This window comes from Saxophila tyrrhenica, assembly GCF_035928015.1.
Source record: "Saxophila tyrrhenica strain CCFEE 5935 chromosome Unknown scaffold_14, whole genome shotgun sequence".
NCBI classification, from domain to species: domain Eukaryota; kingdom Fungi; phylum Ascomycota; class Dothideomycetes; order Mycosphaerellales; family Extremaceae; genus Saxophila; species Saxophila tyrrhenica.
In genome coordinates this window covers 405,332-422,193 of record NW_027041746.1, presented here as the reverse complement: position 1 = coordinate 422,193, position 16,862 = coordinate 405,332, and the positions used below count along the sequence as shown (strand labels likewise).

At 55.1% G+C, this 16,862-nt stretch overlaps 7 protein-coding genes across 7 annotated transcripts; 3 read left to right on the top strand and 4 right to left on the bottom strand.

The window, feature by feature from the left end:
• Positions 1-117: 117 nt before the first annotated feature.
• Positions 118-1,919, bottom strand: ERF1 (translation termination factor eRF1; the record flags this gene model as incomplete). Its single annotated transcript, XM_064805711.1, has 3 exons — positions 118-228; positions 307-542; positions 620-1,919. The coding sequence occupies 3 exons, from the start codon at positions 1,917-1,919 to the stop codon at positions 118-120; spliced, it is 1,647 nt and encodes a 548-aa protein (XP_064656171.1).
• Positions 1,920-2,712: 793 nt separating this feature from the next.
• Positions 2,713-4,761, top strand: LTR77_008478 (uncharacterized protein; the record flags this gene model as incomplete). Its single annotated transcript, XM_064805710.1, has 1 exon — positions 2,713-4,761. One exon carries the CDS (start codon positions 2,713-2,715, stop codon positions 4,759-4,761), a length of 2,049 nt encoding a protein of 682 aa, XP_064656170.1.
• Positions 4,762-5,246: 485 nt separating this feature from the next.
• Positions 5,247-6,496, top strand: PHA2 (prephenate dehydratase; the record flags this gene model as incomplete). Its single annotated transcript, XM_064805709.1, has 2 exons — positions 5,247-5,306; positions 5,474-6,496. The coding sequence occupies 2 exons, from the start codon at positions 5,247-5,249 to the stop codon at positions 6,494-6,496; spliced, it is 1,083 nt and encodes a 360-aa protein (XP_064656169.1).
• A 322-nt stretch (positions 6,497-6,818) lies between these two features.
• HTZ1 (histone H2A.Z) lies at positions 6,819-7,408 on the bottom strand (the record flags this gene model as incomplete). Its single annotated transcript, XM_064805708.1, has 3 exons — positions 6,819-7,136; positions 7,248-7,336; positions 7,393-7,408. 3 exons carry the CDS (start codon positions 7,406-7,408, stop codon positions 6,819-6,821), a joined length of 423 nt encoding a protein of 140 aa, XP_064656168.1.
• Positions 7,409-7,546: 138 nt separating this feature from the next.
• Positions 7,547-7,956, bottom strand: LTR77_008475 (uncharacterized protein; the record flags this gene model as incomplete). The annotated part of the gene is made up of 3 exons (XM_064805707.1): positions 7,547-7,636; positions 7,701-7,765; positions 7,842-7,956. 3 exons carry the CDS (start codon positions 7,954-7,956, stop codon positions 7,547-7,549), a joined length of 270 nt encoding a protein of 89 aa, XP_064656167.1.
• Positions 7,957-10,764: 2,808 nt separating this feature from the next.
• Positions 10,765-12,089, bottom strand: LTR77_008474 (uncharacterized protein; the record flags this gene model as incomplete). Its single annotated transcript, XM_064805706.1, has 4 exons — positions 10,765-11,385; positions 11,456-11,680; positions 11,736-11,840; positions 11,895-12,089. The coding sequence occupies 4 exons, from the start codon at positions 12,087-12,089 to the stop codon at positions 10,765-10,767; spliced, it is 1,146 nt and encodes a 381-aa protein (XP_064656166.1).
• A 1,038-nt stretch (positions 12,090-13,127) lies between these two features.
• Positions 13,128-16,763, top strand: LTR77_008473 (uncharacterized protein; the record flags this gene model as incomplete). The annotated part of the gene is made up of 6 exons (XM_064805705.1): positions 13,128-13,259; positions 13,311-13,495; positions 13,552-13,582; positions 13,706-14,485; positions 14,542-14,958; positions 15,966-16,763. 6 exons carry the CDS (start codon positions 13,128-13,130, stop codon positions 16,761-16,763), a joined length of 2,343 nt encoding a protein of 780 aa, XP_064656165.1.
• Between the last annotated feature and the right edge of the window lie 99 nt (positions 16,764-16,862).

Here is a 16,862-nt window from a genome sequence, read left to right as displayed (position 1 = left end):
GTCGTCGTTTCTGCCGTGTACTCATTCTGTTGAAGCATGCCTCATCCCCTCAGCCACCGCTCTCACGTCGACCTAGCAGAGTCGCGACTAAGCATCCCTGGGTCTCAGCCTCACTTCTTAGGTCTTGATCCCCCCGACCAAGCCACTGATCTTGTCCATATCAGCGTCAGCCGAAGCATGCGTGACGGAGCCGCCGGGCGTCGCGCACGTGCGGAGAGGCGATGTGACCTGTCCTCCTTGCCTTAGCCACTGCCAACTTGCTGCCAACTCACTGCCGACTCACTGGAAAGAAAAAGTGAAACATACCTTCGGCTTATTCGTCTCCACAATCGCCTTCAAAGAGCCAGCATTGATCACCGGCGTCTTGCCGTTCTTGGTGAGAAGATGCGTCTTGGCCAGCATCTCCGCCACTCCGTTCGTTTCTGCCTCGTTCTTCACCGCGGAGGCAGTCGCAGCGGCAGCGGGGTTTTCGTCACCCTGCTGCGGGCGAGGCATCGGCGTCCCACTCGGCGGAGTGTGGACTGCTGCCGGCGCCTCGCTCACTGCGAGGGTACTATATTGTCAATCTGTAAAAGGTCAGTGTCATGTCAATGATCTTGCGATGGGAGCAATCATTTACCATCGTAGAACTCATCCTCGTCATCAAGATCAGCCAACTGCTCAAAGTTGAGCTTGTAGCGCATGATCGCGCCGATGCCACCAAAGCCTCGCACAAACTGGTTGCCCTCCGAAGACCGATCGGAAACGAACTCCAGCGTGGCACCAAAGTCGCGGTACTTCTCAGCCAGCCACTCCAGGAATGGCTGCTGGTCGACCACTTCCATCTCTTGGCCAGTCTCTTTGTCCATGAAGTTGCTGCGGTCCAGCTCCTGGGTCTTGTTCGTGTGCAGAAGCACTTGGCTGCCTGCGCTGTTCTTCAGCTCCCAGCGCGTCATCTCCAAGTTCTCGTAGACGATCAGAGTCTCAGCTGCACCGGCTTCGAGGGCCTTGAGAGTATCTTCAATGCCATAGCAGACCTTTCCAGTGTCCTGGCTGATTTCGTCAAAGTACTTGTTAATGAGCTTTTTCTCCTGGATGAACTTGACGTTGGAAAGAGTCTCGGAAGCGAGTTCGATGGCCTGGTTGAAGCCGTTCTCGCCACCGTAGCTGACGTCCACAATTTTGATGACCTTGTTGACGAGGCGCTGGTCAAACATGTCAGACTGGTTCAGATCGTTCTTGAAGTCGGCAGATCCAGCCAGAATCAGACCAGCGACGTTGACCTTGTCATTGGTGATGAAGTTCTGCACTGCGAGTTCGGCCACTTTGCGGACGTAGTTGTGGCGTTTCTCCTCACGGAGACGAGCGAAACGCAGAGCAGACTGACCACCACGGCCGTGCTTCTTCGGCAGATCGACGCTGAACTTGTGGACGACATCTCTGGTGTTGCCCGAGAGCGTACCGAAGAGAGCTCCATTCCCGTCCATGATAATGAAGCCGAACTTCTGGTCAGACTCCAGCAGCTCGCTCAGTGCCTCGGTGTGGAACTTGTTGTCACAGAGGTACAGCGAGGTATTGATCGGCTTGAACGGTTCGAAGTCGATGTTGATCTTCCTCTCCTTTCCTTCGGACGTGATGATTTCACCACAGTAGACGACCAAGCCGTTGGGTGGGACCTTGCTGTACAGCTTCAGCCTCTGCTGCGTGGACGTAATGGCCGAGAGCACGGAGAGACGGTTGACACGCGACTTGATGTTGGACGCGGTACCGAACTCTTCAGCCAACATCTTCGCCGCTCGCGAGACCTGGTCCTTGGGCGGGATGATCAAGCTGATCATGGAGGTACCGTTGCCGCGGGCGGCTTCCAGGCGCTTGATCAACTTCTTGACCTTCCATATCTCAATGTTCTTCTCGGCCTCGTTGGCTTGTGGTTGCGACATGGTTGCGGTAGGGGAGCGAAGGGGCGCTCAGGGCTGTTGAAGAGGTGAGGTTGTCAGAGATTGCGGGACACTTCAGCCGGTGGGAAGTTGCTGTAGAGGCGGTGTTTGCCACCTCGACAGCGCAGTGATTCACGGACATACCTTGACTCACACTGGGGTGTCTTCTGCTCGACACCGGTACAGCTTTCACTGTACGTTCGTCTCGAGCTGGGTGTGTAGAGTGGTGGAAGAAGTGTCGGAGCGGTTCAGGTTGAAAATCCTCGCCCCACACAGTAGCCACGCTCGACCCTTGCTGCCGCTGCACCGTATGCCAAGACGAATGCATGACTCGCTCTATTATTTCTCCTCCTACCTCCATACCTTTCGGAACGATGAATACAACACATAAGAACTCTACATCGCATTGCTATCAACCCTCACAGATCGCACACTCCTATCTTGAACATAGTGTACCGGAGAAGTGCCGCGCCCCATCAACATCCCGGCTAGGATCGGTCCCGCAGCTGGAGCTAGCGAGCATTGAGAGATACCTCGAATATTGATTGACGTCGGGAAAATTCATTCAGATAAGCATTCAACTACTTTACTTCATTGCCTTACTCAACCCTAGGCTGTTGTGTACATACCCTGGTCTGCTATTTCTGTTGTTTTCGAGCGTTCTGTTCTTGCAACACTCCCGGTGTCCCGCCTGCCACAATCCGGCTTGCCCGAAGCAAGTGCTCGACTTTCGAAGCCCGTTTGACTGTCTGGTAGTGCTTATGAAGGGCACGCAATAATCAAAAATCTATACATCATGGGCTCCCAACAACGCGTGACAATGCCGTCCAGCTGGGCCGGCAGCGGGCCACGAGACTCATCGGACAGCAGAGCCAGCATAACATGGAACCAGGACAGCGGGCATCATCACAGCCAAGACCATCTCCGACCAGACGACGCAGAATATGGAGACGGGCACCAGAACTTACGGAGACGGAGGTCGTCATTGGCTGAACGAGTACATGCTTTGCGGTCAGCAGGCGGGCCGAACTCGTTCGACAACTTTGCACGATCATGGCAGAGAGCGGCTGGTTTCTTCGAGGTAGTGCCTGTGAGGCATAGCTTTCGAGTGCCAGAGGAGGATGAGGAGGATGAGGAGGAGGAAGGAGAACAGACGCCATATCAGAGAGGGAGCATAGATTCGTCGCCTATGGCTCAGAGATCTCTACTGAGGGAGCAGCTTGCGAAGGGAGAGAGTAGAGCACCGGATGATGCGCTTGAAGAGGAGGAGGAGGAGGAGGAGGAGGAGGAGGAAGATACAACACCGGTACCGGGAAGGTCGCCATCTCACGAACCTGCTAGAGCCAGCGAGCAGTCGCCTCTGCTACGAGAACGGCTTTCGAGACCGCGGGGCGACAGCATCCTCGCGATTGAACCCCAGCTTGCCTCGCCGTTTGGCGGCTCATATGGCAGCACATGGAGCTCTCTTACTTCTCGAGTCAACGAACCCTCTATGCGGCACGCAGGACGACTGTTTCGCCAGCAGCAGATGACCGGCACTTCGGAACCGGACAAGGAACGGGAACCTCTGCTCGTGAAGCAAATACAAGAAAGTGACGGTCAAGTCGTGAACGTGGTAGTCGGCCAATCCACCCTGCCACAGACCATCTTCAACTCCGTCAACGTTTTGATCGGCGTCGGCCTCCTTGCCCTTCCACTGGCAATGCGCTACGCTGGCTGGATCCCAGGACTACTCTTCTTCACCTTCTCCGCCATCTCCACTTCTTACACCGCCAAGATCCTCGCCAAATGCGCCGACGTCGACAACAGCATCATCACCTTCGCCGACCTCGCCTACGTCTCCTTCGGCCACTCCGCCCGCATCGTAACTTCCATCCTCTTCACAGTCGAGCTCCTGGGCGCCTGCGTGGCCCTGGTCGTCCTTTTCGCCGACTCCCTCGATGCTCTCGTACCCGGCTACGGCGTTGTCGCCTGGAAGGTCGTCTGCGGCATCCTCCTTACTCCCTTATCCTTCGTGCCGCTCCGCCTCCTCTCTTTCACCAGCATCCTCGGCATCCTCTCTTGCTTCGGCATCGTCCTATCTGTCTTCGTCGACGGTCTGCTCAAACCCCACTCTCCTGGCTCCCTCCGCGAACCAGCAACCACCTACTTCTTCCCCGCCAACTGGGCCACCCTCCCCATCGCCTTCGGCCTGCTAATGAGTCCCTGGGGCGGCCACAGCGTCTTCCCAAACATCTACCGCGACATGCGCCACCCCTACAAATACCGCAAAGCCGTCAACGTCACCTACGCCTTCACCTTCCTCCTGGACGTGCTGATGGCCGTCGTCGGACTCCTAATGTTCGGCGACACCGTGCGGGACGAAGTCACCAAGAACGTCGTCACCACCCACGGCTACCCGAAATGGATCTCCGTCTTCGTCGTCGTCTGTATCGCCATCATCCCCCTCACCAAAGTCCCGCTCAACGCCCGCCCGATTGTGAGTACCCTCGAACTTGCCCTCGGCCTCGACGCCCGCGCCATGGCCGCCACGGAACCCATGACCGGCCTCTCGGGCCTGACGCGGGGGATCATGAAAATCGCCGTGCGAATCGTCTGCGTGGCCGTCTTCGTCATCCTCGCCATTCTGGTACCGGATTTCGACCGCATCATGTCGCTCATGGGCGCAGTGGCGTGTTTTACGATTTGTATTATTCTGCCTTGTGGGTTCCATTTGAAGCTTTTTGGCAAGGAGATGGGAAGGTGGCAGAAGGGGGTGGATTGGGGGTTGATTGTCGTTTCGACGGTGTTGGCGTTGGTTAGTACGGCGTTTAATTGTATACCGAGGGAGCGGTTGGGGTTTTAGGGGTGTGTAGGTGTGGCTAGTTGTATATGTGTATATTGCCACTACCACACTTTCTTAAAATTTCTTGGTATAGGTCTCAAGGTGAAAGAGTGACGGGAGTGAAGGAAACGACTGGCAGTCCACTCCTTCCCGATGCAGTGATTTGATTTTTGCGCTTCACTCCAGTGCCATGGTCTCCTTCACGTTCTACTCACCAAATGGTAAACCTTTGTGTCTGAGACTGAGAGACCAAGAATCGTATTCGATTCAAACTCCAATTGACTACTTTGTGTGTCTTCCACGTCCACCTCAGGTCTCAACTCAACTCTTCTAAACCCAGGCATATCCACCATCAACGGAGACACTGCATGCGCCACACCACGATATCGACACCCAGTGAGATTTTGAAGACATTTACGCCAAAGTTCTTAATGACCAAAGCCCTTCTCCAAAACATCAAGTAGTGCCAGCTGCAATAACCTGCCCACCACAACCGCAACCTCGCCATGGACAAAAAACAGCCTGTCGTCGCCTTCCTGGGCCCTAGGGCGTCGTACACGCACCAGGTAAGTCGCTCACTTACGCAGTATCTCCTAGTTTCACACAATAAGCGCGCTGTCGTCGGCTGGCCTAAGAAACCATGGCACTGGCTCGTTGGGCGGAGAAGACGCGAATCTATGATTCCTTCTCCCAGAACGAAACAGACCTCAAGGCACTAACCACAATGCTACAGGCCGCGCAGTCCGTCTTCCCGCCCGAGAGCCATACACTCACCCCTCTCATGTCAATCGCAGACTGCTTCGCAGCCGTACAGAACGACAAGGCCTCCTACAGCGTTGTGCCGTTCGAGAACTCGTCAAATGGAGCTGTCGTATTCACCCTGGATCTGCTGGCCGACATCCAGGGGTTGTGTGGCGACGTGGTGGTGACGGGGGAGATTTACCTACCGGTTCATCATTGTCTGGTGGGGCGTGTCTCCGGGGGGGAAGGGGGAGGGACGCAGGCACAGTCGGTGAGCGGCAGTCATGACGCTACTGGCCTCTTGGAGAAGGAGCCCACTGAGTCTCAGCAACCTCACGTACGGCCCACGCACGACCTCTCACACATCAAGAAGCTCTACTCCCACCCCCAAGCCTGGGGCCAATGCAAGCGCTTCCTCTCCACCCACCTCAAAGGCATCGAACAAATCGACGCCTCCTCCACCAGCAGAGCCGCCGAGCTCGTCGCGGAAGACACCACCGGCACGACCGCAGCCATCTCAAGCAAACTCGCGGCCGAGATGAGCTCCCTCAGCGTCTTGGCAGACAGTATTGAAGACTTTGAGGGCAATAGCACGCGCTTCTTCATCCTGCAACGGCGGGACGCTGTCTCTCCGCCACCAAGGCAACGATCAACACCACAAACGTCCCAATCCGACCCTCAAACCCAACCCCCACCCGAAGAAGCATCGCCAGCACCAGCATACAAATCCCTCCTCTCCTTCACAGTCTCGCACACCATCCCCGGAGCTCTCCAGCGCAGTTTGGGCGCTTTCAACAACCACGGCATCAATCTGACGAGTATCAATACCCGGCCGAGCGGAGAGGCGGCGTGGCATTATATTTTCCTTGTGGAGTTTGAAGGGAGGAAGGGGGAGGGCAAGGTGGATGAGGCGTTGAAGGAGCTGGAGGGGGCGGCGAGGGGGTGGCGGTGGTTGGGGAGTTGGGAGGCTTGGAGGGGTGGTCGGGAGGGGTGGGATAGCGTATTCGAACAGTAAAAGTGTGCTGTGCGAGGCAATGATGGCCCGAGCGAGATCTTCGAAGGCGGACAATGTGACTCGATTTCAGCGATTTAGGCAAGCGTTGGTGATCTCGAAAAGCGGACCACTGGGCGGACCTACCGAGACACTGGCTGAGAAAATTTTGTGACGTCGGAGGAGGTCATGCTCATCACACAGCTCATATTCTTCTACTGGCACAAAGAATTTGAATGGTATCACCACCACCAATGCGCCAAAAGACCCACCAATCCCCTCCCTAGCCCGTACCTTAGACCACAGAGGTAAAAATCATCAGAACACCTTGCCCATCTCATTCCAATCACGCATCCACCTTCTTGCCCTTCTTCTGCTCCACCTTCAACAGCAGCGCGCGGTTGATATGCGGCAGCACACCACCAAATGCGATCGTCGCCCGGATCAGCGTGTCCAGCTCTTCATCTCCTCGGATCGCGAGCTGCAAGTGGCGGGGCGTGATGCGCTTGACTTTGAGGTCCTTTGCGGCATTGCCGGCGAGTTCGAGGACTTCGGCAGTCAGGTATTCGAGGACGGCGGTGACGTAGACGGCGGCTTTGGCGCCGACGCGCATTTTGTTCTGGGTTTGCGATTTGAGGAACCGCTTGACGCGGCCGCAGGGGAACTGTGAGTCAAGTGCAAGTTAGTCGTGTGCGATTTGAGCGTGGAATGTGCGTTGCGACGCGCCAGGCTTCCGCAGATGTGAAACCCCGCTTCAAAATGGTACACGACGCACCTGGAGACCGGCTTTCGCGGAGTGCGATTTCTGCGACTTTCCTGACGTATCGGCGCCTGCTTTTCCTCCCGTCTTGCCACCGGTCTTGCCTGTGATGTGTCAGAAGGTGTCTCTTGCGCCGACGTGTGTGTGTGCAGATGCGCACCTTTTCCGCCAGCCATTTCGGATAGGATGTGTTGGTCTGTGTTGGCTATTGATCAGCTGTTTGCGGTCTGAATGCGATCGGTGGTTGGCGTGGTCGATGGTGTGGGAGGAAGAGAAGTCGTGTGGGTTGTTGTTCAGAGGATGAGCGCGCGGCGCTAGGCCCGAAGCGAACCGATAAACATTATCACGTGATCGTCAAATCCTCCAGCAGGCGGGTTGGTGGTGGGGGAAGGCGCGGCGGCGCTCTACTGCTGTCTTGATCAGTGAATTGTGAGTACGGTAAGGTACTGATCAGCACTCAATACTTACCAGGAAGTCCGGCTTTGATGCGTTGCGAGGCATTGACCGAGACTCTCCCTTATGTGGATATGGGGCTGCTAAATGTTAGCTAGTCACCCAAGGCAGGAAGGACGTCTTCATATGACCTGGAGTTCTCGGCAACACACTCACTTGCATCAGCCACCACATCTTGTTCATCAGCTAGGCACATCACCCTGTCGCCCTTTTCCACAAGCAATGAGGCCATGCCCACAGTCCCCTGGAACCGACCGAAGAGCAAAGTCATCTCAAGGTTGGTTCGGGCTATAGACCTCGCTGAAATTGCGGGTCATGCATGTCCTTGATGTTCTGATTAGATCGGTCAGCCGTGAACAGCTAGAAACAAACATCGTTCATGTCTTTCGCCATCCCAAAGTCGAGATGTTGTTCACGACGATCTCAAGCCACTCGCGCCAAGAGCAGTCACGGGACGACTCCACTTTTCCACCTCGCGTTACACAAGACGCTCAAGTCGACCGCCTCCTTCTTTACTCTCAGGCTTAAGAGCCGCCAATATATTGTAATGTGAGATTGGATGCATTGTGAATGGCCATGGCCACGGCGATGATCCGCATCTTCTCCAGAGCTGGCACTGGTCCTCTGTCGTCTCGCGGACCACACGCGCAACACACCTTTTGACGCTCGCTCCGTCATCCGACATTCAAAGGACCCGTCAGCAGAGATAACTTTCGTGAATAGTAAGACATTTGATTGATGCTCTTTAACAGATCGAAGTCGCTGACTGTTTCAGCTACCTCACATATCCATGCAGACCGACTCCATTCCGCCCGTGTCACTACCTGGTTTCTGACCAGCCTCGCAAAAGTGTGACACAACTTCCCCAGCGCTTACAGACGGATCCGTTGTCATGCTTTGATGATGTCAACGTTCCGCTCGAAATAGCGGCGCTATCATTGCAGCTCTACATTGCGAGGTCACATTCCAAGCATAGATCTCCCCAGGAAATACGACATCGCTACGAGGAAGACAAGCCGGGTACGAGATCCATGAGATGGCTGATTCGCTCTAAGATCTATGACCAACTCGAACACCATCAACAGCCTATTTTACTTGCCAGCATGGTGTTCTGTCTTGTCGGTGAAGGTCCAGAGGCTGAGAAGTTTGTCTGGTAATGTGAGGACTCGGGCAGGAGTCGCGGCTTGTTGATGCTGAACCTTGACTGACCAAAGGACAGGGATGGTCGACAATCACATTCGCAATGGGAATCGAAGAATGGACAAGAAAGAGAGCTACACCAAGAGCTGCCTGCTTCGTTCCCTAGTCGGGTAAGTTCGCGATGCTGGTCTGCCAATTGTAGTGTATGCTAATGATATATCAGTACGGTTCATCCCGTATAATCTGGGAAAGCAGTATTGGGATTGCTGACTTGGAACAGAAGCTCAAGCGTTCTGGTCACCAAGATGGAATTCTATGGAGGTTCGTAATAATTCGACTGTTGGTCATACGCAGTGCCACTTGACTAACAGTCATACTCCTGCTCTAGGCTTCATATAATCCGTTTCTGAAGATGTGTCGCTTCGTCAGCGAGACTCGAGGATGGTTTCCTTTTCCGGCGACAGCCAAATGGCTCGACAAAATACCACATTCAGAAGTGCGCAGTTCTGTCAAGCCTTGGCAATTCGACTCGTACTTTCGTACCATCCCTCTCTAGAGACATGGCTTCCCAGAAGATATCCAGTGGTCCAAGTGCTGTCTCATGCTGAGCCACCCAACAAACCCAAGCGGAGCTCCACTGCTTGAATTCCTCAGAGGGTTTCGGAACACATCTGCCATGACTAGTTTCATCGGACTAATACTCGCGTCCGAAACAAGAAGCGAGATGACTTTGTTGTTCTACAGCTTTGTCCTTTCTTCACAGCTGCTTAACAGGGCAGGGCGAAGTGACGATGCACGGTGGATCTTGGAATTTGCTCGGGAGCACCGGCCGGATGTGATTGGGGAGTCCGCCGCATGGGATTTTGGAACCCCGCCCATACGGAGCGTCTCGGACATTGGTACTAGCTGGTTGATCTACCACGGTAAAGAACAAGGAGACAACAACAATAACAACACTGCGGCGGAAGGAGATCAAGGACTCCACGACGAGATCCATCGTACGCGAAAAGCTATGAGCGCAGATGAATTCAAGATTGAAGCCAGGTCTTTCAAGAGACCTTCCTTATCGAAGAGCGTCTGAAGAACCCTTCCGTTTGCAGTCGCCGCCAATTGCGAACTACGCATCTCGTCAATATGGCGCGGAGAAACCACCAGAAGACATGCCGGCCGAGCAGCGGCCTGCGCTTGCGGAGAGAAAGCTCCCAACTTATCGAAAGATGCGACACGCTCAAAGGACCATAGACCACGGCCCATGGCACGCTCCCTCCACGAATCTTCCTCATGCAAGGAGGAATTGAACATTATCAACAGTGGCAATCAAAACAATCGCTGGAAGGGTTCTCCGAGACACGGTCAACTTTCAAGGACTGCGAGCCGCCCTAAGACCTTTTCATGTCTGTTCCGGCTGTCGAGACATCTAATCACCATTCTTCCCATCGGTCTAGGTACGTCGAACTGATGGGTGGCAGGGTTCTCCAAAGATGCGTCTGGGTTCTCAGGACCATGAGGTGCTCCGAGACCTCACCACTGTTGTTCCGCTTGTCGAGACATCTGCTGACCCGTCTTTCACTCTAGGTACCTGTGAGAAGAAGCCTGGTGGCTGGCGGCGCTTACGGGCTGATTGACACCCGACCTGGCTCTGGCGGCAGCGACGAGAGCGTCTATTACTATTGCCACGGAACAATGGTGTCGGCACGGGACTACGATCATTGAGAAATTCTCTGACGCTCATGATGACCAATCTTCCACCGCAGAATTTCTTCTTTACCTCATTGTCAGGCCGCCCAGGCTACGAAGACTTCGTCTACTTCGAGAGTGGTCAAGGCGAGAGAAAAGGAAGAAAGGCGCTCGCTAGTCTCCGGAGAATGAAAATGCATGCTATAAGTTCGAAACGAGATGCGCCGTGGAAAGTGTTGATCGTGGAATATGTTACACATTTCTAGGAGGCCGGTCCCTCACTATATGAGACTTCATACTGTACATCGCGTCGTATCATCGGCTGCTGGCTGACATCGCTACCGCTATGGGAGACCCGCCGATTATGCACCGCGCTGACAGAATACTGGTTTGGATTCTCCAGGCCTTTGTGTTGCGACCTCCTTGAGCTCGAGCTCGTGACATGCTGCGCGAATGACGATTCCTTGTCCTGATTGGACCGCCAGTTCGACCGACTCTGCCTACTCATAGGATCGGAATACGAATTGGTAGCTTGTCCTGACACCATCCCGAAAGAGGTCGTGGTCGCCTGCATGAACGGTTGCAGTAAGGGGACGGTTGGCGTGATGATGGCGAGCGCAAGACAGATCTGCGTGTAGATGTAGGGTCGCATCATAGTGTAACTCGAAACTTTTTGACCATCCGTCCATTCGTAGAAAGGGCGCAGGGCGAGGAGATGGAGGATGAGTGGAATGATCACCACCAGGCGTCCGCCGAAGGAACTGATGACTTTGATCTTGAGCTTGGTGGCCATCTGGAGTTTGGCGACCATGAAAAGTGGCTGGGTGAACAGGGCGACTTCGAAGACAACATCGATGACTGTCGCTGCGACCCATCTGTCGAACTTCGATACACGTCAGCATATTCTAACAAAAACGCACCACGTAGAGGAGGCCATCAGGTGAAATGCTTACAAGACCGGTACAATGCTGGTCGATGAACAGCCAAGCGTGGCTCAGCTCACAGCGAAGAGCAACGGTCAGGACTGAAGCCAGTCCGAGCACTGGGATGGCCCCCAGCATCACTTTCCAGAACATCTCATGTCTCGTGACGCGAGACATGCGCTGAAAGAACAACGCTGAAGCGCAGCGCGTCGACCACAGCGCAAAGAGGTAGAAGATATCAGCGGCAAGGATGGCCTAGGGAAGGAGTCAGCGTCGACAGTCTTTGCCGGCAACCTTGGCGGGTACCGACCTTTTGCATCGAGACTCCCTCTGCGTGGCCGATGAGACTCGATGTCACGCCCAGCCCATCCCCGGCCGAGATGAACAAGGCGATCGTCTGGGCGATCATGAAGAGCTACGCGTGCATATTGGTATCAACAGGTGTTGCGCATGGGGGAGGAAGACTTACAAACGACAGGGCAATCGCGTAGTCGTCGCTCCCGAACGCTTGTCCCGAGCCCATTCGCACGTATGCGCGCACCACCAGGCACACCATTGTCGCCGCCAGGGCTAGTCCGCCAGTGACAAAGATGACCCCTCGCTGGTCATCGGGAGTGATGACGGCGAGAGGTGGTGACTGCCCGGGTTCCAGCCTTCTTGCCATCGTTCACCAACTCGTAGAGCCGTGGCTGCAGAGTTGAGGGCCAGAGAAGTGGGCTGGCAAGTGGGCTGTTGTACATAAACCTCGTCGTCGCTCTTAGTTCGGGCGTTGAGGGTGTCCGAGTACAACGTAGGAGAGGAAGGGAGGGTCGAGAGATGGGCGCCACGAGTCACGACCGAGGGTGGTTGTTTGATCTTATGGCCGATCGACACGCAAAAATTCGGTCGAGAGAGCCCCAACCCGTCGGCTAAGAGAGTATAATAACACCACCCTCGTACCTGCAGCTCACCAAGGGTCCCACGAGGTCGCTTCCGTCCGGCAGTGACATAGCCAAGCTGTCGACAGTGAAAGCGGCCCGTTCGACCAGAGTCAGCCGTGTCAGGGACCGCCTTCTCACAAACAATGACCGCTCGCTAGCAAGAATGATGGGGCCTTTTTGGCCGCAATTCCGTGTCGGACAAGAGTCCTAGCCATGCTCGGTTGGCCGCTTTCACTGTCTCTTGCTTGATACGGAGTACCTCCTGTCTCATGCCTCCGGTGTGCCGTAGGAATCAGGATCGATAAGAAGAAGAACGGCCTGAAGCGAGGTGAAGTGCTGAGTTCTGCCGCAGAGGCGACCGACAATGGCTCCACGGCGGCTGGTTGGTCTATAGGCTAGCCGCTTAGGTATGCTCGTTACGAGGTCGAGATAACCAAGCGAGCCAAGGCTTGCGAAGCTGACGGGGCTTGCGGGCCGATCGTGCATGGCGTGGGGGGAGACTGGGGTTGAACGTTGACACGTGCGATGGGAGGCTCTAGCCAAACTCAATTTCTTTGTCTCCTCGCATTTGCATATGCCGGGGACAATCTCGCCCGCCTCGGAAGCGTCCAGGTCATTTTTCGGTTCGATGTAAGCTTCCTAGCAGCCTAGGTGCCGGCGACCCGCCGATTGATCTAAATGGCTCCGACTGTTCCCTCCGGCTTTGCTTTTGGGCCTTTGGCTCAACATCTACAACGTCCCATCGTTCGTACTCCTCAAACCACCCAGCGCTCGATACAACCATGTCTTCCAATAACAAATCGGTTCCGCAGCACGGGGCAGAGGAGGTGGAAATGGACGAAGGAAAGGACATGGTGGGCACGGCCAAGGACGCGCAGGAAATGGACCGTCTGGGAAGGGAGCAGCAGCTGAATGTATGTGTCTGAAGCACGACGGCCGTGTTGTGCGTACTCTGACATGGGCAGCGAAACTTCCGCTTCATCTCTATCCTCGGTTTCTCCAGCACGGCAATGAGTACATGGGAAATTGTCCTGAGTTCGACAATCTTTGGCTTGTTGAACGGAGGCCTGGCCGGTCTGGTATGGGGGTTTTTCCTGGTCTGGATGGGTTACTGCTTCGTCTTTGCCTCGCTGGCAGAGATGGCCTCCATGTACGTCGATGCGAAGCTTCTAATCGCGCGCTCGGGCTAACATGCCTTCTCGCCAGGGCACCAACATCTGGAGGCCAATACCATTGGGTGAGTCCATGGGTGGAACGGTTCTCCAAGACACGATCACAGTGCGGGTGGCGCTCTGAGACCTTGTGATTCCTCCTCCAACATCGAGACACCCGCTGACCCTTTTACCCATCTGTTCTTCAGGTATCGGAGTTCAGCCCGAAGAGCACGCAAAGATTCCTCAGCTACGCCGTCGGCTGGATTTCCGTCCTTGGCTGGCAAACCGGACTGGCGTCCATCGCCTACATCCCAGGCACGCTGATACAGGGCCTCATTGTGCTGAACAACCCATCTTACGTCTTCGAGCGCTGGCATGGGACTCTCCTCGTCATTGCCATCGTCGCCTTCGCCGTTCTCTTCAACACGTTCTTGGCTAAACGATTGCCAATGATCGAGGGGATCGTGCTGATTCTGCACTTGCTGGGATTTTTTGGGGTCCTCATCCCGCTGTGGGTGCTTTCGCCGCGAAACTCGGCGGAGATGGTCTTTACCCAGTTTCAGAACCTCGGCGGCTGGCCGACGCAGGGCCTTTCTTTCATGGTGGGACTGCTGACGTCCGTCTACGGGTTGCTAGGCGCCGACTCTGCGGTCCATATGTCCGAGGAAATCCGGGATGCCTCCATCGTTCTCCCTAAGGCGACTATGTGGTCTATCGTGGTCAACGGAGCATTCGGCTGGATCATGATCATCACCTTCGCCTTCATTGCCGGCAATCCCCTCTACATCGTGGATTCGGATACGGGCTACCCGTTCATCTCGGCGTTTTACAATGCAACCGGCAGCAAAGTAGGCACATCCGTCATGGTTGCCATCATAATCACCAACACCGTATCGTCGGTCATCAGCAGTCTCGCCACAGTGTCGCGACAGCTCTGGTCCTTTGCACGAGACCGTGGGGTGCCCTGTTCCAGCTTTCTTGCCCATGTACGCCTTCCCTTCCGCGATCCAGAATATGAAGCAGACTAACAACTATCGCGTAGGTCAAAGACGGCTGGAATATTCCGCTTAATGCTGTCCTCGTCACCTTCTGCTGCACCGCGCTTCTATCCCTGATCAACATTGGGAGCACTGCAGCTTTCAACGCCGTCGCCTCTATGGGCACCAACGCTCTGCTGACCACCTACATCATTTCGATCGGTTGCGTCGTGATTCGAAGACTCCGTGGGCAACCACTGCCCGAGAGACGGTGGAGCTTGGGCCGAGCGGGTCTCTATGTGAACTTGTTCGCGCTCGCGTTCTTGCTGACCATTTGGATCTTCCTCTTCTTCCCTGTGCAGACGCCCGTCACTCTGAGCACGATGAATTGGAACGTCCTAATCAATGGCGGCGTGATGATTTTGGCGTTTACTTACTACATCTTGTACGGAAAGGATATGTACAGCGGGCCGGTGGCGTTGGTAAGGAGCTATACATGAGCTCGTCGTCAAGCGACGGACAGTGAAGGCGGAACAGCGGGCATGTCTGGCTGCCTTCTCTCAGACCCAGTCAACCCGGAAAAGCCACACCGCTCTCGTGGGCGGGCTTTGCTTGTCTGTCAGAAGATTCATTAGATCGCTCGCTCTGGCCCAATGGGCTACTTTCACTGTCCCCCGCTTGAGCAAGGAACAGTGGAAGGGGCCCCTGGGGACATCTGGAAGTCTTCTCAGAGACGAGGTTGTGGTGAAAAACGCCACATCACTCTCGTTAGCCGGCGGTCATTCTCTCCGAGAAGGTCCGTACACGGCTTGCTCTGACCTGCTGGGCCGACTTTACTGTCGACAGCTTGGCGGCTTCATCAGAGGTTGTGCCATAGAATCTTGCTTGGTGTCACGCTTCCAGATAGATGCAAAGACCTTCGAACCTTTTCTATGTCACTTTCTGGTAAAGGACTGCTCATAACCTTGAACACGGGTTGACAAGGCGGAAGGAGCACCCCCTTGAAAGATCCAGTAGGCAACGGGCGTAGGAGGTATGAGGCATGACTTAGAAGGGAACGACCTTTTCGCCAGACGACATTGCCTTAGTATCGTCTGATCAGGTTGAAGCGGACAGAGCAACTTGACGAGATCCCAAGGTATCTGCCAATCATTCCTGCGGAGCTGACGGGCCAATTCACCTTCTCGAAGCGACGGGGGTTATGAGCCGCTCGCTTATCCGTGGGCCGTGGCCCTACCTTATTGATTAGCCGAAGGATTCTGTAGCGTTTGCACAGACGACGGGGAGGCGTGGGGGATGGGCAGGGCCGCAGGGGAACCTGGAAGGGAACGCTAAAGCCGAAACCCTGCGTACAGTACCCGTAGCTTGACCGAATTGGCGTTGCTAAGTCACTGTTCTCCCGTCCACAGTTCGATTTCATCTTCATCTTGCTGCGAACGCCAGAGCAACTGCCTCTGTACACAGTACCAACAACTGATTTACCGCTCAGCCGCCGCCGAACATGTCTTCAGCGCCACCAAAAGGCCAGATGTACGACTCCGTCGCCGGCGACTACGACATCATCTGGAGTGTCCCGGCTGTCAAAATCCTATTCCCTTTGCTCGATACCAACCTCAGGCGCCTCGGGCCATGGAATGGAGCCTCAGTCCTCGATCTGGCCTGCGGCACAGGCATCGGCCTGCGTGAGATGCAGAAACTCGGAGCGACGAAACTGGTGGGTGTCGACATCAGCGATGAGATGCTCGGTATGGCAAAGCAGACGTCTCCGGAGGCTGGGTTTGAATTGCACCACGCCGACTGCTCGCAGCCACTCGACCACCTGGGACTGGAGAAGGGGAGTTTCGATCTCGTGATTGCCATGTGGCTTCTCAACTACCCTGCGGATCGAGCCCAGATGGCTGCAATGTGGCAGAATGTCGCAACGTATTTGAAGCCGAAAGCAAAATTCGTCGGCATCATTCAAAACCAGGATACCGTGAATCCGACCAGCATGCAGGGTAAATGGGAGGAGTATGGCGCACGGGAGACAGGTCTGCAGCCTCTCCCTTCCGGTGACGGAGTCCGCATGCATATTGAATTCAACACCCAACCCAAGGTGGAGTTCGATACATTTGTGCTGAAGAAGGAGATTCTGGAAGAAGAGGGAAAGAAGGCCGGTCTAGTAGATCTCCAGTATGTCCGGCCTGGGGAGGAAGTGAAGAGGGAGGTCGAAGGCAAGGATGCAGCGTGGTGGAAGGAATTGTTGGAAGAGTATCCCAACCAGCTTATCATTGCGACCAGGGAATAGAGGGGAGAATCGTCATTCCAGATGCAGATGCATTAGATGAGATGCGGCGAGAGCGCTCAGCAGAGCGTCAGCTGCGGTAAACCACTCCTTTTACTTTCC